Source organism: Corythoichthys intestinalis, chromosome 3 (assembly GCF_030265065.1).
Source record: "Corythoichthys intestinalis isolate RoL2023-P3 chromosome 3, ASM3026506v1, whole genome shotgun sequence".
Classification (NCBI taxonomy): domain Eukaryota; kingdom Metazoa; phylum Chordata; class Actinopteri; order Syngnathiformes; family Syngnathidae; genus Corythoichthys; species Corythoichthys intestinalis.
Window position 1 is genome coordinate 19,693,808 of NC_080397.1, and position 27,141 is coordinate 19,720,948.

General features: G+C 39.2%; 1 protein-coding gene across 1 annotated transcript in view; it reads left to right on the plus strand.

Moving 5' to 3' along the window:
* Positions 1–15,951, plus strand: part of ercc6l2 (excision repair cross-complementation group 6-like 2) — a 41,875-nt gene extending 25,924 nt beyond the window's left edge. The window contains exons 17-20 of the mRNA XM_057832569.1: positions 6,665–7,475; positions 7,551–7,705; positions 11,124–11,278; positions 14,625–15,951. Of these exons, the coding sequence (XP_057688552.1) occupies positions 6,665–7,475; positions 7,551–7,705; positions 11,124–11,278; positions 14,625–15,504 (2,001 nt within the window). The 3' untranslated portion in view covers positions 15,505–15,951. The remainder of the gene's footprint in view (positions 1–6,664; positions 7,476–7,550; positions 7,706–11,123; positions 11,279–14,624) is intronic.
* The last annotated feature ends 11,190 nt before the right edge of the window (positions 15,952–27,141 follow it).

Sequence of the window (27,141 nt, forward strand, 5' to 3'; positions counted from 1 at the left end):
ATTTTTTCATCAACTCAAGGAATAGAATGAGCTGCATTTGTCGTTGTTTTCCTCGGATTAGTCGGCGTCTCGGCGAGTAGAAGTGACAGCAGCGCTCAAACGGCAGAAGAGTAGGCTGTGTGACGTTGTATGTGACGCAGCTCAGTGACCTGTTCAAAAACAAACTTTATTGAGTGCGCAAAAAAAAAAAAAAAAAAAACTATCGGGCCGCATGCCTGAAAAAACTGAATTGAACTGAACTACTTGTCAATATTTTTGAAAATACTTTTTTCAATGTTATATATATATTTTTCTTCACTATGAATCTTCTCAATTTTTATATAGATGTGTGTTCGAGAAGCTTGATTGCATGTACGTATACTTTATATAAGGTGATGGGTATAATACCTAACTTCACAAAGAGATATCCTCCAAACCTTTTTTGTGTTAGATGATATATATATAATTTTTTTTCTCACTATTTTGCACTGTATATAACCTGTTTTGACCATAGTATGTGTAAAGGCCAAAAACGCCTATGACCATACCCGCTGTTTGTGTTGAATAGTCAAACATAAAACTATTCAATCTTATTTTTTTCTATTGAATGTTTATCCTAAAAAGTTGAATAAATATTATCAAGCTTCAAAACGGTTGGTCGAGCATGTTTGGTTGTCAATGGGACACCAACATTACAAATTTTGAAAAAATATTTTGGCATTTTTTTGTCTTTTTGGGTCCAAAATGTGGATTATAATTGGTCAGTGAAGAAAACAACAGTTTGGACATGAAGTTCAAGGTGTCCTGAAAAAAGGGACCCATTGTGAACATTTTTTTCTTTGAAATATAAAGGCAACATCAAATGCATGCAAATTCGGCCAAAATAGGGCTTAGGTGTTAAAGGGTTAAACAGTCATATTAAAATTTTCACTGTTGGATTGTACTTTATGCTGAATGCTTTACTATCATAACAGCCATCAGAAATCACACATAGACAGAGATACACAATAACGTGACATACTAATTGCTAGATGCAGTCCGTGCCCTATCCACTCATTAAGTTCAGGTGTTTCGCCAAGGTTAGAGCCGCTATCCGACTCCATCACATTTATTTGTAGCGTTAGCCGCTAGCGTTAGCCACGAGCGTTAGCCTGTGGCTTGGCTACTAGTAGAAAGCATTGAAAGCATCCTCTTTGGAAATCGTGAGAACAAGGGAAGACAGCGGGTGAAAGCCTGTCTGGATGCCGCCAAGAGTCTATTTAATGTCGGGTGAAAGTTTGGCGAACCTCCCTTAAGCCACACTCTATCACGTTTGCTCACAGGGCTCTTGTTTGTTTGGCTTCCTGATAACCACGTGACTCCATACGTAAGCACACTTTCTGCTTTCTTAAAGGGGAATGAACATTGCCGAACAACACAGAGTCAAAGCGGGATGGAAAGACTATATTTTCTTGTTTTATTAAATTACCGAATTTACCGTCATGGTCAAAATTACGTCGGTCATCGTGAAGAATTTCGGTGCCGGTAAATTGTCGGTTTACCGCCCTGCTCTAGTTCAGATTCGACTAAGAATAGCTTTAAAATTTTTAACTTGAACTTTAAACCCTTTTTGAAAAATGATTATAATACTATTATATATTGTAGTATACTATAATATTAAAGAGCATATGACACGAGAAAAAAAGTCTTAAATGGCATTATTATGTGAATTAGAATCATATTTTGAGACGATTCGACTATATACAACAATTTAGCAAAGCACAGATGACGAGAAATTAGTCTTTTAATCTGCCGGTTAGCCACGCCTACCATTATAGGGCTTTAGCGTCCCCAACAGGTGGATGACGTCAGCGGTAGACTGGGCTCATCGGTTTTACTATTCAGCCCATTGAGGGGGAATTATTCAGAACGAGGAAAATGCGACGAAGAGAGCCGCAAAATGTCATTGTTTCAGTCTCTCTACTCCAATATTTTTACAGGATATTCTTTTTATCCAAGTATTTTTCCCCAATAGCTATATAAATGGCTTGAGAAGGACCAGTCAGCCCGTCGAGGGGGAACTATTCACAACGAGGAAAACGCGACGAAGAGAGCGGCAAAATGTCATTGTTTCTGTCTCTTTACTTCAATATTTTTACAGGATATTCTTTTTATCCAAGTATTTTCCGCAATTGCTAAATAAATGGCATGACAAATAACAGTCTTGTGCTGAATGGAATATGAAATAATAAAAATGCATTTATTCAGGACGACATGGCAAGATTACTCCATAATGGTCAAAACTGTCGACTTCACCTTTACTGTCGCACCTCCCGAACGATATTTTATGACACCTAAATCGGACATATGTCATTTCCCTTCCCCGGCTTCGGAGAATGTAAACAAACCAGAAGGCGTGACAGCTAGCCGACATGCTAACCCGAACCGAGTGATGTTTCAAAGTCTTCGAAGCGGAAAATCACACATAACTACCCTGGATTATTTGACATGACGACCTGGTTGTCGATTGTCATTGCGGATCGGCAAACCGCCCGGCGGAGAGCAATTTACAGTTCGTTCCCCGGAGGAGGGTGGCTGGAGTTGTTGTGCAGCTAACGTGCTGCTGCTAATGAGCATTAGGAGAGCTTTTTACATGCCTATCAATGATCAAACGTAAGTAGTCCTTCATTTAAAGAAAGTTTGTAGTGTTTACTTTGTAATCGCTGTATTCGTATTTGACATAATACAAAACAAGATGTTTACTCACTTCCTCGTAAGTCCAATGGTCCCACAGTAAATATCCACGGTGAATGGGAACCTTTTGAAACTCCAAAAAGGCGCATACGCCTCTCCCTCATACAGAATGATTTTTCTGCAGCCGTTTGGCTGGCATGATGCGAAAAATAAACGTATTAATCCGCAAAATCAGCTGAATCCTTCGTTCTCATACACAACAGTACACTGTAGCGTGAAGAGGACGTCTTCTACCGTACACGTCACAGCGCCCTCTTCCTCAATGCAAGACCGAAGCCAGAAGTCACTCATTTTCATGGCGCGGGATTCAAAAAACTAAATAAAAATAGCGATCGCTTCCACACACATCCAAGCGGCCCATATCATTCAGGGGCATAAAATACCGCGTGTATTATGAAATAAACATGCTTTTTCGTGTCACAGGCACTTTAATGCTAGATATATTTTTTAAGAATTATTTTGAATCATGTTTGAAAGGCGAAGTCAGTGTTCTGAATCTGTTTACATTCTATTCTTTTGTACTAGTTAATGCTATCAGCATTTGACCTCACTGTTTATTTGTGACCTATTGTTGTTATTTGCGTGTTTATTTGTACTTTAATAAAGACTTTAAGTGTTCCAAAATGCTTTTGTGAATTAATAAGCATCATCAAAAATTTAATTGCTAAATTAGTTTAAAAAAAAAAAAAGGAAAACAAAAATTATTAGATTAGTCGACTAATCGTAAAAATAGTCGGCTGACTAATCGAGAGAAAATTAGTCGTTTGGGACAGCCCTAATTGTACAGTGTACATATTTCATACAGGAACATATTTCCTCCACACCCTTCACACCTTTTTAACCCCTGACCCATTTTCATGCCTGCAGACTTGTAGGCTCTGATAAGCCACAATTGTTCTCTTTTACTAAAATATGTTATGAGAACCGCATATATTATTGCCATTGATTTAAAAATCTATAATATTTAGTAAGTTTCAACTTACGGAGGGCGCCATGTTTTATGCGTGCAATGCACGCTGGGGGTGATGATGCTGTTGGTCTGGACTGGAAGAAAAGTTAGCTAGCAGGCAAAGCTAGTATGACCACTGGCATGATTTTTTTTCACATTATGCTGCTGCTCAGATTGTTTTACTACTAAGATGTGGGATGAGTTTCCAACGTCGTACCTTCATCCAATTCCAGCTCATCAGCAGTGTCTTTAAACCGATCCTAAGCGGCTTGTGTTGACTTGCTGCCATTTGACAGTTTGTATATCCCTCCGTTGTTAGTGGCATCATTGCCTTGTTTTTTTTCCCGTCTATCTGCCTCTCACTGCAGTTTTTCCCCGTTTTTTAATTTTTTTGTTTTTATTGATCCCAACCTGCTGTCACGGACCCTTTTTGTGTCTCCCTTTTCACGATCGCGTTTTTGTGTGTGTTCAAAAAACCCTTATACGCAGTCCCTATGTTCTTGTTGTCTTCTTGCTGTCTGAAGTCAGCCTCGTTTTTTAATTCCGTGGTCAATCTAGCCGCACTTTCTTTTCAGTTGCGTTTCCCTTTGAGGTTTTACAGTGCATTTTGGTTGCAATTGCTTTTTAAGGAAAATCATGACTCTAACGTCAGGTGGAAGTGTAGTCCTCTGGTCTAAGTGCTCATCTGTTGCACGGGAAACTTGGGTTCGAATCCAAATCGATCAATTTCTTTTCCTGCTTGTTCTGTGAAATATTCACTTTTCCGGTAGGGTTTAAATTTGAAGGGCAGAATCAACGACATGTTTATTTAGCTAACAAGTAGAGCTGGGAATCTTTGGACACCTAACGATTCGATTACGATTACGATTCAGAGGCTCCGATTCGATTATAAAACGATTATTGATGCACCCCCCCTCCTTTTTTTTTTTTTTTTTTTTTTTTTTTTTTTTTTTTAATGTTTTGTACATTAGTTCCAAAATTGTTCAAAAATATTCTCAGTCTAAACCAAACTACTATTTCAGTATCAAGTTAACATATAGCAGTAAACAAATATACAAAAATAACAGTAAATAAAAAACTCCAGTCCCCATTCTGTATCAGCAGCTTTAAACTACATTCAATTAATTTAATGTTGTGAATCAACCGTTAAATTTGTTAAAATTGCTCCCATTATTCCATAATTTCCCTTTTGTCTACTTTCGACATGTGAAAGTTTTAAAACTATTTTAAAGATAGATTCAAGTCAATATTTTACCGATTTAGGAGTATTTTAGTTAAAAAGTTAATTAGGTTTGCTTGGAAGGTTTGCTACAACAGCCTTGCAGGGAAGTGTACTGCTTTAAGATGGCGGCCGTTTACTAACGCCCGCATCTAGCTTTTTGTAGATGTGCTGCTAAGGTTACCGAATCTATAATGCATCTAGTCCTATATAAATTATATCTACCATAACATTATGTGGATGTGCTTTGTAGCAGCTTTTCGGCAGCAGTCAGGTATGTTGTTGTTGTTTTTTTTTAATCTCGTGGCATGAGTTGAGCTAGAGCCGTGAGTTGAGAATTGGTATTACCCAAGGGGCCGGGTAATGAGAAGCATGATGTTTAGCTACTCTCGCTCCGTTCTTCATTCCGAAGACCGCGCGGCGCGCTGAGTGTGTTGTACTTCCGCTTTACTTGGCATATTTCAATAATCGGAATTTGGATGTTTGTGAATCGTTCTCGAATCTTCCACGGCCGAATCGCGAATAATCTAAGAATCGGAAATTTTGCACACCTCTACTAACAAGTGACACTGTGGAAGTACGACAGCGCTGCCCAGTGACGTCACCGCATTGCGTTGTCAACAACAATGGCGACCTACTAGTTAAACTCATTTTTCAAATTTTATAAAAACGAAAACATTAAAAGGGGTTTGAATGCTGAATTATTATAACTCATACTAACATTTATCTTTTAAGAACACAAGTCTTTATGTCTGTGGTTCCCTTGAATGTGTAAAGGTAAAAATTGTAAATGATGTACAGTACATACTGTATATATTACGTGAACTGGTTGTTTTGTATTACTGTAATTTTGTATTTTGTACTGTTAATTTAAAAAAAAAAAAAAAATCAGTTTGTGTTAGGGACATCACAACAACGCTCAGGTTGCATTAACTGTTTGGGTTAGTTTTTCAATTGCATCAGTAAGGGACATATGAGAAGACTTTTCACTATTTAAAGAAAGGTACATATGACATCAGTACTAATGGCAAAAGCAAGCAAAAAAAAAAGAGAACCGATAAAATAACAAACCATAAGACCTTAACGGGAATAAAACTGATTTCCTAATCTAGTTCGAGATGGACAGTGATGGGCCCTGATTTTTAATGTCCTCTAACATAGAGAGATAGAGAAATACAGTTTTCTTATAAAAATTGGTAGGTGTGGCTTATAGTCTGAAAGGTTGAGTATTTTCGAGCATTTTGAGTATCCCCCCAAGTCAATTCTTGCTTTGTGTAGCTTGAAAATTATTAATTATTATTAATTATTGTGACCATCCTGTATACTTAATGTACTAACCCAGAACCATTTTATCGAGCTCCCCTGTTTTCAGTTCCTTTATTTTGAAATGTGTCCTATCATCTTTAGTTGGTGCTGCTCCTGACATCTTTTAGATTTATGGAAATAATATGAACCATACACATTCTCAAGCTTATAGAATACATGTGGTTCCACATGTATGCGTGCAAACTCTTTCGATGTGGACAGTTCTGTCCAGTGAGTACTAAAAATTGGATCATGGTTGGTGGTCCAAATGAATTCCAAATGTTTATAGCTTCTGGACATGTCGGTTCCTCGCATTACATCTTAATAGGAGCCTGTGTCACTTTGTGGTTTATTATGATTTGCTATTACCAACATCTGTTTTGTATCTACAAGGAATGTTCTCATAGGCTGTTTTTTTCATAGTGTATGACCCTTTCCTGTGCCAACGTATTCCTATGTTGTTGTGTTTGTGATTACAGGAAGCTGCAGATGCATCCAAGGAGAGCTTGGGTGCATCCAAGGTTCCAGAAGGGCTGGTTGACTTCAGTAGCGGGAGTGATGATGATGTCGAGGAAGAACGTGGAAGTCCCAGTGGAGCGGATGGCACAGACAGAATAGATTCCTCCGCTGGGTCTGGTTCAAACAATCTGCTGCAGCATGGTTTTGCCACTTTGCTTCAAAGGCTTAAAGCTATGCCGGAGTCTACTGAAGAGGACAACACTTCAGGGAGTGATGGGTGTTCGAAAAGGAAATCACAAGAGAGAGACAATTCGGCTCACAAGAACTCCTACATTGGGATTAATGATTACCCTGAAGAGGGAAGAACATTCCTAATGAATGGAGATAGAAAACTACGACAGAAATCATGTAGGACCAATTTAGAAGAAAGCGATGAAGACAGTGCCAAAAGTTCCAAACGTCTGCAGCTTCCCAAATCCCACCGTTTTGACCAATTTTCTGATGAGTCGGACGACTTGGACTTTGACATGCAGACACGGTCTAAGAGTGATGCCTTGAATTCCAACCATAGACAAGGACACAAACTACGAGGGAAAATAATATGTAACAGAAAGAGAAAAATAACTAAAGGAGCAATTTTCTCTGAGAAGATCGAGTCATTCACAACTTCAGAGGAGGAGAATGCCACAAGCTTCGATAAGGTCAAAGCAGGGCCCCAAAAAGATGCTCACGTATCTGGAACAAGCAGAGGTGAATGTGAAGGTGCCCGATTCACTGGAATGAAAAACAAAACATCTCCAACATTCAGAGGCACTATTGACACTGTCTTAGGTAAGACTCTATTAAAGTTCTATTAAAAGTGTAGGAGTGGCATTTTCCTTGAATAACATACGTTCCTAATCAAAGGTGGGGTACAGGAGGTGGCGTACACCCACTCCAACCAGCGTGTGGTGGGTGGGAGCAAAGCTGAGGAGCTGATCAGTAGAGCCGCAGCCAAGGATGTGTTTGAGCGCAAGATGTACTCTCAGCTCCCTGCAAATGAACTGCTCACCCATTGTGAGGTACACAGCACACTTACAATCACTGCAGAGTAGGGCTGCAGCTATCGAATATTTTAGTAATCGAGTAATCGACTGAAAATTCTATCGATTAATCGAGTAATCGGATAAAACATCTTTTTTTAGGTAAAAAGCAATTATAAATACACATGAAGAAAAAAAGACATTTAATCCAATGTTGAACCATTTTCAGTCAATGTCTTTATTTTCGATGTACATTGTTGAAAACAGCCAACAATTACATCTCAAATGTGACTAGAAAAAAAAAATTCACTGCTTTCACTCAAAAAACTTCTAGATCTTATAAAAATATATATATATATTCCTTACCTAAAAATGTAATTACGCTTGATAACACACATCACCTGAAAGCTATGTGTTCTTCCCATGTGTTTCAATATAATTTCCAATTGTGTCAAGCTATTTTTAAGTTCTAGTTAAGTTTTAAGTTAGTCTAAACTGTAAGTACTGATAGGATTTTGAGTTTTTGCAGTGTTCAAAATAAATGTATGATACCTGCTGTATTGGAGCACATTAGGGACCTGTGCTACTTGGTGTTTTATTCAGCAATGACTACTGAGCCAAAACTGACAGTTAGCTTTATTGTGTTTTAATTTTACACCCTCATCACTCTACAGCGCTGTGTTTTCACAGATTATATAAAACCTGTATGTAAGACACTTTAGCCACGCATCGACAGTGGTCATAATCAATAGAAACCTAGCCCTCCGAAGAGCTAATGTTACGTGACCGAGTGACAGTAACGTTGCATTTATTAGCGATGAGAAGTGTACTGCTTAAAGATGGTGGCTGTTTACTAACGCTGCCCAGACGCTGCCGAGTCTTTCATTTTGCATCTAGTCCTAAATGCATGCGATATTCATGAGACACATCGGACGTTACCTGCTACCAAACTAGCATCATGCGGGCGTAGTTTTTAGCAACGTCGGCGTAGTTTGTAGCGGCTGTCGACTGCAGTAAGTTTTTTTTTATTTTATTGCTTCTTCCTGTACGCACATGACGTCAGCGCGTTGTCCCGCATTAAAAGTAGTCCAGGCAAAACATGATGCTTAGAGCTGGCAAAATTAAACGATTCCTCGAGGTGAATAAAATTATTCGGATCAGTTTTTAAACTCGAGTTACTCGAGTTGCTCGAGTATTCGTTTCAGCTCTACTGCAGAGTGAAAGCCCGTCTATCACGGGGGATATGTTTCAGACCCACCTGCAAAAAGTAACTATCCACACGTGCAATCCATGACTGGGAGGGGTGGCAGCGAATGATTGCTGCCAAGCCTCCAGTCAAAATTGATTGGATGTCAGTTTCAGTCAATGGCATTGAAACATGATCATGTGAAAAGAAAGAAAAAAAAATGTGATGTGTAACACAGGGGAAACATGACCCTATCCCAACTCTTTTGGAACTTATTTCAGCCATTGACCTCTACGCTAATGATCACAGTGATCCCTGGTTTTTCTCGGTTAATGGGAACCGGAACCCGCCGCAATAAGTGAAAAACCACAAAGTATCACCCCCCCTTCCCCAATGGATTTATCAGATTTAGCATTAGAAAGATATATACGCTACCTTTCGAAAATTTGGGGTCTAAGCGACCCCAAACTTTTGAACTGTAGTGTACCATGTGGGATTTTTCATTAGGTAGTGTCCATTAGAGCTGGGAATCTTTGGGCACCTAACGATTCGATTACGATTACGATTCAGAGGCTCCGATTCGATCATAAAACGATTATTGATGCACCCCACTCGTTTTTTTTTTTTGTTTTTTTTAAAATTTGTTTTGTACATTAGTTCCAAAATTGTTCAAAAATCCTCTCAGGCTAAACCAAACTACTATTTCAGTATCAAGTTAACATATAGCAGTAAACAAATATCCAAAAATAACAGTAAATAAAAAACTCCAGTCCCCATTCTATATCAGCAGCTTTAAACTACTTTCAATTAATTTAATGTTGTGAATCAACCGTTAAAGTTGTTAAAATTGCTCCTGTTATTCCATAATTTCTCTTTTGTCTACTTTCAACATGTAAAAGTTTTAAAACTATTTTAAAGATAGATTCAAGTCAATATTTTACCGATTTAGGAGTATTTTAGATAAAAAGTTAATTAGGTTCGCTTGGAAGGTTCGCAACAACAGCCTTGCAGGGAAGTGTACTGCTTTAAGATGGCGGCCGTTACTAACGCCCGCATCTAATTTTTTGTAGATGTGCTGGTAACGATACCGAAGCTATAATGCATCTAGTCCTATATAAATTATATCTACCGTAACATAATGTGGCTTGTAGCAGCTTTTCGGCAGCAGTCAGGTATGTTGTTGTTGTTTTTTATCTCGTGGCATGAGTTGAGCTAGAGCCATGAGTTGAGCATTGGCGTTACCCGAGGGGCCGGGTAATGAGAAGCATGATGTGTAGCTACTCTCGCTCCGTCCCTAATTACGTACCAAAGACCGCGCGGCGCGCCTAGTGTGTCGTACTTCTGCTTTACTTGGCATATTTCAATAATCGGAATTTGGATGTTTGTGAATCGTTCTCGAATCTTCCACGGCCGAATCGTGAATAATCTAAGAATCAGAAATTTTGCACCATAGTATATTGTAATTAATTTAATTTAAAAAAATAAAAACTTTGAAGAAATGGTTTTGAAGCACTTCAAATTGAATAATTATGTTAAGTTTTAAACATGTTACTGTCCCACCGAATTATTTTTAAACAATAAAGCAGAAAAATGCTTGGCTTTATTAAATACTTCATTAAGTGAGCCCACTCAAATCCGCTCAAGCTGCTCACTTACACACAATGAGTTGCCACAGCAACTGTTTAACAAGTTAAACGTTGATTGACACATGCATCGCTTTGAAGTTCGCTTCTCTGGTAAGATCAAACATCAACGTCTGTCAATCATTTTAACTTCAATAAGCAACTCCAGTGCGCTCACTGCCTGACCAACAAAGAGCAGGGAGAGGGATGGAGCGAGAGTGAGACTACGTGATCGGCTCGGGACAGCTCATCTGTTGCTTTTTTAATTGAGGAAAAAAATCAGTGATGAACTGAGGGCGCAAAGTTTGAAGCGTGAAGTAGCGAGGGATCACTGTACTTAATAAAAACAACAGTTTATCAGAATATTTGAATATTAATATCTGGTCTTTGTAGTGTATTCAATGAAATATACAGTAGGTTGAATGCGATTTATGAATCATTGTATTCTGTTTTGATTATTGTTTAACACAGCTGCCCAACTTCATTGCAATTGTGGTTGTATATCAATATAATATTTATAGTGATATATCACCCACCCCTTGTCCCAGGATATTGCAGATATACACCCATTGCAGTTGGGTCTTGAACACGGTAAATTTGGGTTCACTGTATTTCATTTTTGTTTGTTTTTTATGTCATATATGTACAGACCTTGCCAGAAAGACCATCGCACCGCCAGTCCTGCCACGCTCCTGACATCCAAGAGCTTCCTAAACATCACACTGTCACTTTCACCAAAAGCATTGTGCAGCACACCAGATGTAACACCATCATCTTGGGGGAGACACCTCTCGCCTTGCGCAGGTACTTAAAAAGGAATCTTTCAGGGAATAGATAGAAGTTGTGGGAAAGGTTTGTATCCTTGCAGGCAAGTGCTGGAAAGGGTAGATTTTCCAGCAAAGGAAAATTCCTGGTAGTGTCGGGAAATCGGCCAAAACTCACCGCAGATTGAATATCTGACGCCCCCATCTGGGCCTCAAGAAGTGGCGTGCGTTAACACAAGACCACCCCTGAGCTCGCCCCACTACCCATTTCCCATCATCCTGCCAAACATTACACAGTTGTGTTCAAACCTGACGATCAGGAGGGGGAAAATTGCCTTGAGGGAATTTACGACGGATCTGCACAAACTTCCTACAAAACACTTAATGTAGACATCTCTCCAAAATACACTCGTAAACATGCACCTCCTCCCGCATACACACACCTATGCCTTCTTTGGCTGTGATATCATTCCCCAGGTGGAAGAAGCCATCTCTGCCCAGAGGCACACCAGGGTGTGAAAAGACATACAACACACCGTATTGATTCCCTGTGCTGTTTAATTATTCAAATCCATGTAGTGGTTTTACTGCCATCAGTTTTTTATTTATTGTTTTTCCAGTGAAAGCCACAAGTTCTATTAACTAAGACCGCTTGTTACTGCCACACTTTGAATTGTTTTTTTCCCCCTGGGTCCAAGTGCCTTGGAGTGCTGGAGGAATGAAATGCGAATATGCTTGACTATGTAGAGTATTCATTTTGGATTATGCTTGATGTGCCCACAAAATTTCTGATTAATAATGTTTGACTTGTGGTTTTTTAAATTAGACAATAAAAGTAGCATATGGTGTTTGTTCAGACCATACAGTAGTGGAGCTGTCAAAATTGAATACAATATAATGCGGGCTGACCTAAAAACATTTCCAATTGATTGTACACTGCCTCAGCTGACAGCTGAGAGTATTGGGCATCATAAAAATGTACAAGTTCACCCATTTAAAAAGATTGAAAGGTTTGGAATTTTCACAGAGGTGGGTACAGTAGCCAAAACTTTGACTAGAGAATATTGTTACCGCAAAATATTACTCAAGTCAAAGTAAAAGTAGTCATCTAAAAAATGTACTTAAGTACACATGAAAAAGTATTCGTTGAAAAGAATACTCAGGTAATAAGTAACTGCTTACAGTTACAATATCATTGATATCAGTGCTTCTCAATTATTTTCTATTTCACCCCCCCCCCCCCCCCCAGGAAGACGTAAAAAAATTCGCCCCCCCAACTGCCACCACTTTAAATAGTATCATTTGTCTTTAAAATTATTATTATAAGTACACCTCTGCATAACATTGTGTACTTTTTTATATTAAAGGAAAAAATTAATATAGACAACTTAGAATAAAGTATGACTTTATTAACATCATTTTGTTTATAACAGAAATGACTTAAAGTGCATCAATTTGCCTCAATTAAAAAAAAAAAAATCACATCCAAACTGTAAAAATATACTCAAGGTATATTTTTTGACCATTTGATACTGAAAAATAGAATTAAAAAAAAATCAATAATAATACATTCTAATTGATTAGCAACAGTAACTTACGAAGACAATATGCCAAACAATTTGACCGAAAAACCAAAAATAAAACAAAAACAACAGTGTCATTGGACAGGAGGACCGTTTTTATTTTTGCAAGAGGCAGTTTCAGCTCCTTTGCTGTGGTGTGGGGTTATTTGGCACCGAGCATGCAAACTGTGCTCGTTGGTGTAACACTGAAAAAGAGGGAGGATTGTTGGCAATATTCTGCACGTTTTCACTGAAATCAAGTGGCTTATCATTGTGATCGGGGTCTAATGTCTTTAAGTGATATCTTAATTAATTTGGCTTCCCGCTTTCAGCTACAAACATTTTTAGACACAATAAACAGACTGGTCTTTCCTTGTCTCCTACTGTATTAACAGTCAAAGCCAAAAGCCAAACACTACATACGCTTCGTCATATATCCTCATCGAGCTCTTCATATCGCCAGTGTTCTTTGCTGTGTGGTCTTGTTTGGTTCAAAAATACTGCGCACACTCTGAAAATGAAAGCACCACTGCCACCTACTGAGTGGTTGTGCAAGAACTCTATTCTAGTACGGCAAAAAAGTATGTTTCCCCAAGATCACATGCACCAAGCGCTGATCTATATTGACTTTTATTATTATATTGTACTTCAACCTATTACATGACTGAATCAAGCCAAAAAATACACAAACAATACAGAATTCCAATAAGAAAAATCTACAGAAATGAAACATCTCCTATCCAAAAAATATGAGTGCCTTCTAGTGAGAAAACATTTCCGACCATGAAATTAAAACGATCATATGTCCGGTTTTTCTATCGGTGCAAAATAAAAACAGAGAGCGAGTGGTTGAAATCTGGTCTTTCGGAAAACGTTGACTGTAGCGCTCTATGTGAAATAGTTTATTTTTTTACAGTTTTTTACAGTCTTCTACAAAGAAGCCACATGATTGAACAGACTGCAAGCTTGTGTGCGGTCATGTGACTGTATATCATTACGTCTGATTGGTATAATGGAGTGAAATAATTATTGTTGTGATATCTTATTGGGGAAACTGGTAGAGCCACTGTGGGCGTCTATGGCAAAAATAAAGTCAAATCTAATATCTAGACTAAAGAGGAAAAATGCAACGACTATTTTAGCCCAAAGTTGCAGAGAGTAGGGGTTCTTTTTCTCAAAATCTTACTCAAGTAAACGTAACGCGTTACTACCCACCTCTGAATTTTCATCACATCAAGCAGGGGACTCAGTATTGAAAATAATAACCCAGGAAATTACATTGTATGTTTTGTAAACAATTTATTTGTGGAAACTGGTGGCCAGTATTGGTCAGACAGCAAAAGTTACTTTCAGTAATTTGTAATGTAGCCTTGGTCGGCTGTGAGTGGTCAAACAGTTCGTGTAGTTTAGACCAAGTCTACACACTTTAGTTGGTATTTTGACCCACTCCTCTGCATAGAGCTTTTCTAGTATTGTGTTGTTGTGGGCCATCGCTTGGCAGCAAAGAGTTTCAACTCCCTCCACATGTCTTCGAATGGGTTGAGGTCGGGAGACTGGCTAGGCCAATCCAAAACCTTGATTTGTGTTTTACTGTTTGTTGTATTGTCGTTAAATTTGTTTTTTCAGAAAATGTTCATTCTTTAATGTTGGCTAAAACTAGGTCAAACGAGGCAACTTGCCGATATCACACATAACAGTCTCAAAATGTCTTAAAACGTTGGAGAGTCGAGGTTACACTGTTGCGTTGTGTCGAATAGTTAGCCAGATTAGATTTGTTAATGTTAAAAACTTCTGTCTCAATTGTGTATGTGTGTTGTTGTGTAGGCAGCAGTTGCAGGAGATGGCGTCCAAGTTGAATTTCCCCTCAGCCAACCAGTTTGCCACCGAGGTTCTGACAAGTGACTCAACTCAGAGGCTGGCATGGCTGCGGTGCTATTATGCCTCACTCGGCGCCCCTGAGCTCGGCAGCTTCGTCACCAGCAACTTCCTACCAGCTGCCGGGGATCAGACCCCGTCCTCCAAAAACAATGGAACCATAAGGCGCAAGTCTAATCAGAAGTGTTCAGAACCCGAGAAGAAGAAACGGAAATCACAGAAGAATGTTCCAAGTGTTATTCCAAGTTTAGAGCCTGAGGACCGTGAGGAGGCGGTCAGCCATACGAGAGATCATAGGAGTACAAAGAAGGCTAGTATTGATGGACTTGGTGGGTGTCAGGCTAGCAGCAGTAGTTGTTCGGACCCCCAGAAGGCGGTGGATACACCCATAAACATGGAGCAAAAATCAACCACAAATGTTCAACGTCATTCCCAGGAGGTTCCCCCCACAAAACAGACTTCCCTTCTTACAGAACTCTTAGGTGACACCTCCATTCTTGATGACTTATTAAAACCCAAATCCAAGGGTTCGCCCAAAAAGACATCCAGCTCAGACCTGACTTCTCCACCTCTATCCAGAAACGACCTTGACATTCACTCAGGTCCCTGTGACCGTCATGTTACACAACGTCCAACATCGAGAGGAGGTCGCAAAGACTTCTGGGACATTTTGAATGAGGACAATGAAGAAAGCATTAACAAGCTTACTGATTTGGACGAGGTGCGGAGGCTTTGCATCAACACCAATTTGGCAGCTCGAACTCATTTTGTGGAGGAGGACAGCAAAAATCTCTGGAAGACCAATGACAAGTTTCTGTGGAAGAAATAACAGTCAACAAAAGCATGTATTTCAGAATGTAGTCAGTTTATTGTTTTTATTTGAGCACAATGAACACGTCATATACAGTAGAAAGTTACTATGCTGTTCTATGCTCATTCATTCATTTTAAATTTAATCTGTGTTTAAATGTAAATCATTGCCTTTAGTAGAGCTAAGGTTGAAAGACAAAGCCTTTGTGGCCCTCAGAGCCCCTTTTCAGATGAAAATGCAATCTCTTTGGTACATCCTTTTTGGTGTACATTGTATGAAGTGTTTTAAGTTTTGTTTCATTTTGCTAAAGGTTACAATTTTTAAGTTTTTTTTTTACATTTTTTATTTTATTTTATTTTTTAGAATTATTTTATGTTTTAATATTTGCTGCCAAAGAAATGAAAATACTGACTCATAAAGAAAATAAATGAGATGTCTACATGATTAAACACTAGTTATTTCCTACTCTTTTTGGATGTCACGTACCTCTGTTCTGCTGTCTTATCACGCCAATCGAAAGCATGTATATTTAAGTTGTCCTAACGCCTCACCATTTTTTCCTCCTCCTTAAAAAACAAAAATGTAAAGATGTTTCAACTTTCTTCGTGTGTTTGAGATGTCAGGTGGAGTGCCAGGAGATGCCTACCATCTGTGAGCATGAGCCATTACAGTAACCAGTAAACGTTCATTTTTTTTTCAAAGTTTCTGTGGGCCAACAGTTCTCACTTCCCACTTCCACTACAGACCAACAGCTGAACTCAACTACACCCTGTTGTAAAAGGATTTGCAAACTCCAGCTGGGTGAAGATGCAGAGTCACTTTAGAGTGAGCAGCCTGTACTGTGAAACAATCGAACAGAATCACCCAAATCCTCCACATATGCAACTTCCCTGCTATTCTGACAAGCCAATAGGTAAGCAGAGTTATATTAACTTTTGCTTTGCCTGTTTTGGCTTTAGTGTTGCTTGATTCCAGTGCATTCAGTTCCCACTCAGAGCTGTTTGCCGTATTTCGGCCACACCACCGAGATTAGTGAAGCTGCCTTTTAGTTTGTTTAGCTGTCACGACAAAGAGCTGGTAGTTATCAGTAAACAAGAGTGAAGGTGCGTGCCTCAGCAGGACGCGGCCGCCTGGAATATCTTTGCATGCTGGGTGGTACAAACGCGGCTGTGTTAACTGTAACACCTGTTTACATGACAGCCACAGGAGAAATGAGAAGAAAATGCTGCTTGCATGCATGACAACCCTTCCACATTTCTCTGTATTTTTTTTTTTTTTTAATCCCATTTGCGATTCCTTTCTTTGGTTTGTTTCATTTGGCGGCAAATTCAAGTGTAATAGCTGGGATTTGGACAATCAATGTCTCAGCCACAGACTGATATTAGTTGGAAGCACATGGGGGTCAGTTGGCCCAGCAAATCGATTTTCCCAATAGATAATTGCGGTTAAATGGAGTGCAGGGGTAAGCATGGCTGCTGTTGACGGTGATTGACGTCCAATCCATTTTGACTCGGTGGTAGGCAGTATTGACAGTTCAAATGGATTGGACGTCTGTCTGAGTCAAAAACAGCCAAAAAGTTAGCTGTACATGCAATGTTTATGGGTAACATATTAAGTCAAAATGTTACAGAACTATTTTAACATTTGACAGACAAAAACAAACATATAGGCTACATTGACAATAAATATACAGTGAGGAGCTGAAGTTATTGCACCCTAACCCTGCCGTGTAGTTCTAGGCTGAGCCCTCACTTTTCTCATCGTGATGCCCCACGAGGAGAGATTTTACATGGAGCCCCAGTCTGAGATAGATTATCAGTCATGTTTAGCCCGTTTGATTTTCTAACAATTGCTGCAACTGTTGATTTATTCTCACCGAGCTGCTTTCCAATGGTCTCATAGCCTTTTCCAGCTTTGTGGAGATCAAAATTTTTTTCTCTGGTGTCTTTCAAAAGCTCTCTGGTCTTGCCCATGGTAGCAGTTGGATTATGACCGACTGTGGGGTGCACGGGTGACAATGTTGAGCTCAAACGGGTGGTGGGTGTGTGGTTACTTATGGGGTAAAGGTAGACTTTTTTTTTTTTTAAGGTAGACAATTCTTTGAGTGTCATAATTATTGCTGATTCTCAGGGAAACATACTTATGATACTTAAATTACAAATAAATTATTTTTAAAAAATCATCCAATATGATTTCTGGATTTTTTTTTTTTTAGATTATTTAGATTTGATTATTTAGATTTAGATTTTTTAGATTAACTTGCAAAATCATAAGGGGTGCAAATACTTCTGCTCCTCACTGTGTATATATATATATATATATATATATATATATATATATATATATATGTATACACACACACATATACTTCTCTATTGTGCTCAAACTGTCACTGATGGCAATTCATTTAACTCAACATAAAGTTGTCAACTATGCAGTATTTGACTTATTCAGTAAATTCATTTATTGTAACATTCTAACTCGAGTCGATCAACTGGGAGACATTGCTTTTTTTGATTTTTTTTTTAATGTACCGGTAATTAAGGGGGGGGGGAAAGTTCTCACCATCTTAACAACTCAAGTTTGCCTTGGGAAAAAGGTGATACAAACACACACACATAATTTCATAGGTGAGGAAGGAACCGTGAGGTCACTGAGGCAGCCACCTTGAGTGTTATGGGAAGTTGTCTCCAGTTCGTGATAACTTGTGTTAATTGTATTCCTTGCAGAGGGATCCCCACAGCTGCGAGGCTTCATTTCTTCCGCCCAAGTTCCTCCATTAGTGTGACAAGGGAAAGGTGAAACGTCTGTTTACATTTCCTGCCAAAATAAGCCCAGTGTCAGTAAGTGTGTTACAAAGTGGACACGGCCTTGCGGGGTTTATTTGCACAAGCCAAGACGGTGACACCTAGTTTGATTTGATTTGTTTAAAAAAATGCTGCAAATGACTGGTGGCCCTTATTGACCCGCAGGGGCCCCTGACCCACTCAGTCCACCCGTTTGGCTCAGGTTTCTACATCCAGACGTTACAATAATGCTATATACTAGTACATACAAAAGTGATCAAACACATCCTGAAGGTATGCTTTCTGAAATGAAGGCTGAGCAGGAGTCCAGAAGTTTCCCTCGAGGAACAATCTACATTATTGTGTTGTTTAATGGCCAATTTCAGGACCCTGAGGAAACAACCAGCTTTTCAAGGGGCATCCAAAGCAGAGGTATGAAGGTGGCAAATGGCAATGTCAAAAGGACAAAATGCTACTTGTGCGTCAAGACATACTCTTAAAGAGGCCTTCAACTAATTTTCCAATATTCGGAATTGTTTCATGCATAAGTGTGCCGTGGTTTATGCGCTTTATCGGTGTAGTTTGTTCTTTGATTGCAATCGCATTTGCAAGTTAAATCATTCTGCAGACCGTAGGTTTAAAAATTGGTCACGGTGTGACGTCACACCATGCCTATTTTGCAAGTACCTGCCTTCTTCGCTCTTCTTTATAGTCCACTATCCGGAAGTGCTGAGTACTCAGAAGAACTTTGGAAATGTTACGACTTCCTTCTTCTATAATGTGCTGAATTAAGCATGCTTATATAAATAAAGCATGATGGAATTTATACATGTGCATTTCCGGTGGTTTAGTACAATACCATCACTGCTTGACCAGTTTTTGTCTTTGTGACCTTTTTTTCACTGTGAGTGCCACACCTCGTGCGCTGCTATTTGCTGTTTCCCTGGCTGAGAGGCACTTCTGCTGTCTTGTTCGGTGCCTAAAAGTTGACCTCGTCGTCTGGTTCTCACTTGACATTCTTTCCCCTGCCATCTCAACATCACAACATCCTTCGCCATCTAGCCGGCCAAGAGGCACATTTCCTTGCTTGCTCACCGTCAGGAGCAGGCCTCCACGCCTGGTCCGCAATCCCATACATGTGCATTTGCTGTGGTTTAGTAACATTCTTTGGTCGCACGACCTGTTCCTGTCTTCCTTTCTTTTCCCGCGACCAATTCTGCGCTGCTGTTCGCCGCCTGGCTAACTGAGACGCACTTTTCTTGGCTTTTGTGTGCTGGCAAACGTCAGCCTTCACATCTGGTACGCGACTTTAACATACTCCATCTCCTGTGGGTTGCCTCCCAACACCTGTACGACGAAGATTACCATTACGCACCATGTGAGTGTGTGGGCATCAAGTGAGTGAATGTTTTATTTATGTAGAAATAAGGATTTTGGAAACATGAAGTCATAGCGAAAGCTTGCATCATGATTGAAATACAGTATATTGATATACATGATTGATATTCTCTCTGAACAAATGAACACAACACATTTAACGCCGGGAGTGTAAAGTGAATGAATATTCTGTTTATGTATAGTTGTGAAATACTGTAACTTGGTGGCATTTTTAAGAAGCTTGTAGTCCGTGTCTCCCTGATGTGTCAGTCACCACGCGATGCCAATACCCAAGAGCATCGCACCGACACTCACACTCCACTGGCGGCCAAACAGAACTACAGGGTTTATACAGGTCATTAAAAAGCATTAAAGGTCATTAAATGTTTTTGTCAAAATCCAAGCCTTAAAAAGCTTAAAACTAAATGTTCGAGGCATTAAAAATTATGTTTACTTGACGGTTAAAAAAAACTTTTTTTTTTTTTTTTTACATTATTTATTACAGTTGTCTGGTTCTATCAGATAAAAGAACATAAGATCATTACGGGATAAGAGAGCCTATACCATCAGCTACCCGATAATATTGGCCAATAAATGCATTTTAAAATGATACTGGATAATATTGACATTGGTTTTTCATGATCGGTTCTGGGCCAATATGCATGTTGCCTTCAAATTGAATATAGAAGCCTTCTGCCATTGTACAAGGGCTGGTCGCAGCTTAGTACAGCAGTTATGCTTGTTGACCATTAATTGTCTCCAAACTTAGCTGCTTGAGATTTGTTTTGTGAGCAGACCATTTGCATTCATGGTGCAAAAATTCAATGAAAAATAAATGATTTGAAAAATAAGTAATTATATACTCATTTTATACCTCATTCACTGTACTGAAGCTGTGTGCCTTAGTTATTTTGAGCCAGAAACACTGTGGCACAATGGCAGTGCCTTATTGGCACTTGCACTTGATCTAAAAAACTAATGTTTGCACTACTTTGTTTTGAACAACAAACAGTGGTGCAATATAGGCGCTTTCTCCATAACTTCGGTTGAAGTTTTTATTTTTCACAGAATGCTTATTGGAAAACCTTGAAGTTATTACATTTATCATTATTAAAGTATCCGTTGTGGCACAACAGTACAATTAGCCATAATACAGGGTGTTCCAAAATGTTTGACCCCATTCTAAATGCCCATATCTTGGAAACTACTTGATGGATCTTAATGAAACTAAATACACTTTATGTTGAAGGTCATAATTTTATTGCTTAAATTTGCAAAGATTAGTACAAAATATTTGTTGGTTCTATGACAGACATCGAGTTGGTATTCGAGCTCGTGCAAAACTCGCTGTAGCATGTCTTCGATAACAGTTTCCAGTGCAGCTGTAATTCTCTCTTTGGTTGTTTAGTTGGTGCCTTTTTTGCAAAATTTGTGAAGAAGGCACGCTGCACTGTCTTCAGTGACAGAGTCTGAGCACACTCTAACACGCAAAATGCCTTTTCTTTTGAAGTGAACGGCATTTCTATCTATTCAGGTTAAGAAATGACGTCATTTTTTAACCTGAATAGATAGAAATGCCGTTACACACAAAAACTTGAAACGTTTCTACACAGGCTGTGAAAATTTGAGGTCATTCCAATGAAAATTGTCAAAATTATTGCCCTACGAAATGGGGTGAAACATTTTGGAACACCCTGTATGTTCAGTCTACAACTGCATATATTGGTATCTGATTTTTGGAGTTGGACAATATTGGCGTATTGGTTATTTGTTAAAAAGTCATTATCGGAAAACTCTACTTACAATTTATGTGTGTGGAACTATCTACAGTTGGGCATGGGCATTAAATTAGTTAAATGGGCATTAAAAAGCATTAAATGAGATTTGACAATACCCGTAGAAACCCTGAACTAGCTCCAGTCAGCTGCATGTTAATGAGAAAAAGGATTTTTCAGAGGGGCTAAGAAAAGGTCATTCTCGGTACTTTCAAAGCAAAATGTCATGGTAAAATGGCACCAGAGATTATTAAATAACAATTTCAAAAACTTAAAGTTGAGGCCACCTTTAAAGCAGAGGTGATGGACACTGCTTTTGATGAACTTATTCACTGCCACAGACCCGTGCAGCTCATAAGGCGAGCTAGGCAAATGCCTAACGGCGCAGCAGCGTCCAAAAGGGCGTCAAGAAAAAATTTCAAATAATATTTGATGATAGCAGTATTCAAAAAATTATACAAAACAATAAAACAAAAGAACAACAAAACCATTCGAAATAAGTCTTTAAATACAGTATTAATTAAATCATTTTTCTAGTGTGCCTTCTGCCCGTTTCACATTTTCCTGTGATGCGATAATTTCACCACAGACCGCCTCCGCAATTGAGCGACGTTACGGTGACAAGTCAACTTCATGAAAAGACAAAAGCCCTCTGGGTCAGAAGAAAAAGAAGAAGACAGCATAAACGTGAAGAAAAACAGAGGTTTGTTGTGATGATTTTTTTCAACAGCATAAGCACTTATACGTAGCGCAACTGCAAGCTAGCGGTTATTCACAGTATATAGAGTTTAAATGACATACTGCTAAAGCAAAAATTATACTGTATCATTAGCCAGGCTTTTGTTTTAGAAATATTTTCAGTATTCAGCCAACTGTGGATTAGTTTCAGTTAAATTTACTCTCCCTCACATTTTAGAGAAATTTGGACAAAGTGTATAGGAGACTAAGATTGTCTTGCTTATTTTCATGTGATGTGAACCACTCTTACCTCGTGTCAAGTTGTGCTTTTCAAATAAATTTGCCTTGCCTAAAAGTGCCAAGGTTAATTAAATACACCATTAAATATGCAATTAATAATTTTAAAGTTCTGTGGTATGGGGGACTAAAAGTGCCACAGATTTAAAAGCAAACATTTGTTATTAAATGTGTAATTAATTCATTAAAATGGCGATCACGTTCATGTAAAAAAATTTCAATTTATTTACAGTGCCTTGCAAAAGTATTCGGCCCCCTTGAATCTTGCAACCTTTCGCCACATTTCAGGCTTCAAACATAAAGATATGAAATTTAATTTTTTTGTCAAGAATCAACAACAAGTGGGACACAGTCGTGAAGTGGAACAACATTTATTGGATAATTTAAACTTTTTTAACAAATAAACTGAAAAGTGGGGCGTGCAATATTGTTCGGCCCCTTTACTTTCAGTGCAGCAAACTCACTCCAGAAGTTCAGTGAGGATCACTGAATGATCCAATGTTGTCCTAAATGACCGATGATGATAAATAGAATCCACCTGTGTGTAATCAAGTCTCCGTATAAATGCACCTGCTCTGTGATAGTCTCAGGGTTCTGTTTAAAGTGCAGAGAGCATTATGAAAACCAAGGAACACACTAGGCAGGTCCGAGATACTGTTGTGGAGAAGTTTAAAGCCAGATTTGGATACAAAAAGATTTCCCAAGCTTTAAACATCTCAAGGAGCACTGTGCAAGCCATCATATTGAAATGGAAGGAGCATCAGACCACTGCAAATCTACCAAGACCCGGCCGTCCTTCCAAACTTTCTTCTCAAACAAGGAGAAAACTGATCAGAGATGCAGCCAAGAGGCCCATGATCACTCTGGATGAACTGCAGAGATCTACAGCTGAGGTGGGAGAGTCTGTCCATAGGACAACAATCAGTCGTACACTGCACAAATCTGGCCTTTATGGAAGAGTGGCAAGAAGAAAGCCATTTCTCAAAGATATCCATAAAAAGTCTCGTTTAAAGTTTGCCACAAGCCACCTGGGAGACACACCAAACATGTGGAAGAAGGTGCTCTGGTCAGATGAAACCAAAATTGCACTTTTTGGCCACAATGCAAAACGATATGTTTGGCGTAAAAGCAACACAGCTCATCACCCTGAACACACCATCCCCACTGTCAAACGTGGTGGCAGCATCATGGTTTGGGCCTGCTTTTCTTCAGCAGGGACAGGGAAGATGGTTAAAATTGACGGGAAGATGGATGCAGCCAAATACAGGAACATTCTGGAAGAAAACCTGTTGTTATCTGCACAAGACCTGAGACTGGGACGGAGATTTATCTTCCAACAGGACAATGATCCAAAACATAAAGCCAAATCTACAGTGGAATGGTTAAAAAATAAACGTATCCAGGTGTTAGAATGGCCAAGTCAAAGTCCAGACCTGAATCCAATCGAGAATCTGTGGAAAGAGCTGAAGACTGCTGTTCACAAACACTCTCCATCCAACCTCACTGAGCTCGAGCTGTTTTGCAAGGAAGAATGGGCAAGAATGTCAGTCTCTCGATGTGCAAAACTGATAGAAACATACCCCAAGCGACTTGCAGCTGTAATTGGAGCAAAAGGTGGCGCTACAAAGTATTAACGCAAGGGGGCCGAATAATATTGCACGCCCCACTTTTCAGTTTTTTATTTGTTAAAAAAGTTTAAATTATCCAATAATTTTTTTTCCACTTCACGATTGTGTCCAACTTGTTGTTGATTCTTGACAAAAATTAAAATTTTATATCTTTATGTTTGAAGCCTGAAATGTGGCGAAAGGTTGCAAGGTTCAAGGGGGCCGAATACTTTTGCAAGGCACTGTATTTATTTTTTGCTATCATTTATTATTTAATTCATTATTATTGGATAGTCCTGTGTAGTTGCAGTGCTACAAGAATTTATTTTAACTACGCCAATCAAAGATAGTGGCCGGATCCAATAGACAGGTACAGTAGGCTGCAAGAATTTAGGCGCTGTTATGGTTATATCATGCTGGTTTCACAATCAACAGATATTTGACTAATATAATGTAACATTCCACTTTCTTCTCTTTGTAGATGCTCTTCTTAAATATTTTCCTTCCCCCCCTGTACATCCTAGGCCATCTTTTACAGTGAACTTATCCACATCAGCACCAAGTCCAAGCCCACCAAGTCCAGGAAAGAAGTGCACCTTCCAAAACAACCGTCATATAAAAGTACAATAGATGCTTTTGCATCAGCGAAGACCAGGTGAGTAAGGTTATAGGTCAAGGTGAAAAAAAAAAGTTTCAGTTTAAAGTGTTCTGTGTGTCTTTGTTTAAGTTTGTGTGGGTGGGTGTTAATCATATTGTAATAACAATTGTAATTCATTTTAATCATTTGTTTTTGAAGTGTTTTTATTGGTGCTTTTGAATAGTTATTAGAGCATTTTTCATTTAATTTCGGCACTTGTTCATTGTTGTCTTTTTTATATAATAAATTGCAAAGAGATAATGTGCTTTTTCAGTGGGAGTGTTTAAATATATGTGGTGAAAATAGGGGGGGGGGGGGGGGGGCACCAACAAATATGTTGCCTAGGGTACCAAATTGGTCAGGAACGGCCCTGCGACTGCCGTCCACGGCGATTGATTGCCAATCCATTTGAACCAGGAGTTCTGGCAGTGATCATTCACTAAGTTGGAGGAGGTCCATTTGGAACAGAATGGTGTTTTCTCATGGAGGTAAATATTAAGGAAGCAGAAATGAATGTATGGAAGAAAGGCTGGATGTTGCTCTGCCACGGGACTGTGCATAACTTGATCTATTGTTTAGCGTGCAGAGGTCTCGCTGAGCAAGTAGCTGCCTTGCACTCCAACTGCAGGCCCTGCACTGTTTGTGTTTGCAAGGCCTTTTGCCTTGAAGTGGGCTTACACAAGCAAAGCTCAGCAAATGTGAGCAACTGCCTGATGCAGTATTTTTCCCAAGCAGTCCTTCTTTTTTCCCTGCCTCTTCTAATTGGTACCTCGTCATCCTTTTCCGTCATCATCTTGTCCCAACAGTTGTTTTTTTTTTTTATAGAAGGTGGATGGCTAGAATCACCTCTGACCTCTAATCCTTGGAAGCAGAGAATTACTACAATTTTATCTTTCTGTACCACAAAAACACATCACATTCTCAAATAGTTACGGAAGAAGCACCAAGGCTGAAACCCTCAAAGGTGGTTCAACTTATTTATTTTTTTGTAGAATACTTGACTGCAAACACTTACTGGTTGACAATTCAGCAGTCACATATAATCATATCAGCAAGTATTTTTTTAACCCCTTCAGATCCACATTTTTCTACTGGGCAAAAAAATGTATATTTGCATTGCTTTATACTCAAATTTTGGTCGGGGATATTTCATACTTTTATCAGTTTTTTCTAATGTTAATGTGTTTTTAATGAGAAATGAGCACTTTACGTTAACTTCTTTGAAGTTGCGTTTGGTCAGCAATTTTCAAAGAGGCCAAAATAGCAGAGAGGGCGTACCATACCTCATGATTTTATTTTGATGGTTAAAGTTTCATCCAATCATCTCCCAGAAGTGGCAATAGAAACTAAATTCAGTGTATTTATTGGTTTAGAGACGCGAACGCGACATTTTTTTCAGCAGCATGCTTAGGTCTGAAGGGGTTAATGTTATACAGTGGGGCAAATAAGTATTTAGTCAACCACTAATTGTGCAAGTTCTCCCAATTGAAAATATTAGAGAGGCCTGTAGTTGTCAACATGGTTAAACCTCAACCATGAGAGACAGAATGTGGGGGGAAAAAAACAGAAAATCACATTGTTTGATTTTTAAAGAATTTATTTGCAAATCATGGTAGAAAATAAGTATTTGGTCAATACCAAAAGTTCATCTCAATACTTCGTTATGTACCCTTTGTTGGCAGTAACGGAGGCCAAATGTTTTCTGTAACTCTTCACAAGCTTTTCACACACTGTTGCTGGTATTTTGGCCCATTCTTCCATGCAGAGCTCCTCTAGAGCAGGGATGTTTTGGGGCCGTCGTTGGGCAACACGGACTTTCAACTCCCTCCGCAGATTTTCGATGGGGTTGAGACCTGGAGACTGGCGAGGCCACTCCAGGACCTTGAAATGCTTCTACAAAGCCACTCCTTTGTTGCCCTGGCTGTGTGTTTGGGATCAGTGTCATGCTGAAAGACCTAGCCACGTCTCATCTTCAATGCCCTTGCTGATGGAAGGAGATTTTCACTCAAAATCTCTCGATACATGGCCCATTCATTCTTTCCTTTACACAGATGAGTCGTCCTGGTCCCTTTGCAGAAAAACAGCCCCAAAGCATGATGTTTCCACCCCCATGCTTCACAGTGGGTATGGTGAAATTCAGTATTCTTTTTCCTCCAAACACGAGAACCTGTGTTTCTACCAAAACGTTTTATTTTGGTTTCATCTGACCATAACACATTCTCCCAGTCCTCTTCTGGATCATCCAAATGCTCTCTAGCGAACCGCAGACGGGCCTGGACGTGTACTTTCTTCAGCAGGGGGACACGTCTGGCAGTGCAGGATTTGAGTCCCTGGCAGCGCATTGTATTACTGATAGTAGCCTTTGTTACTGTGGTCCCAGCTCTCTGTAGGTCATTCACTAGGTCCCTCCGTGTGGTTCTGGGATTTTTGCTCCCCGTTCTTGTTATCATTTTGACGCCACGGGGTGAGGAGGGAGTTGAAAGTCTGTGTTGCCCAAC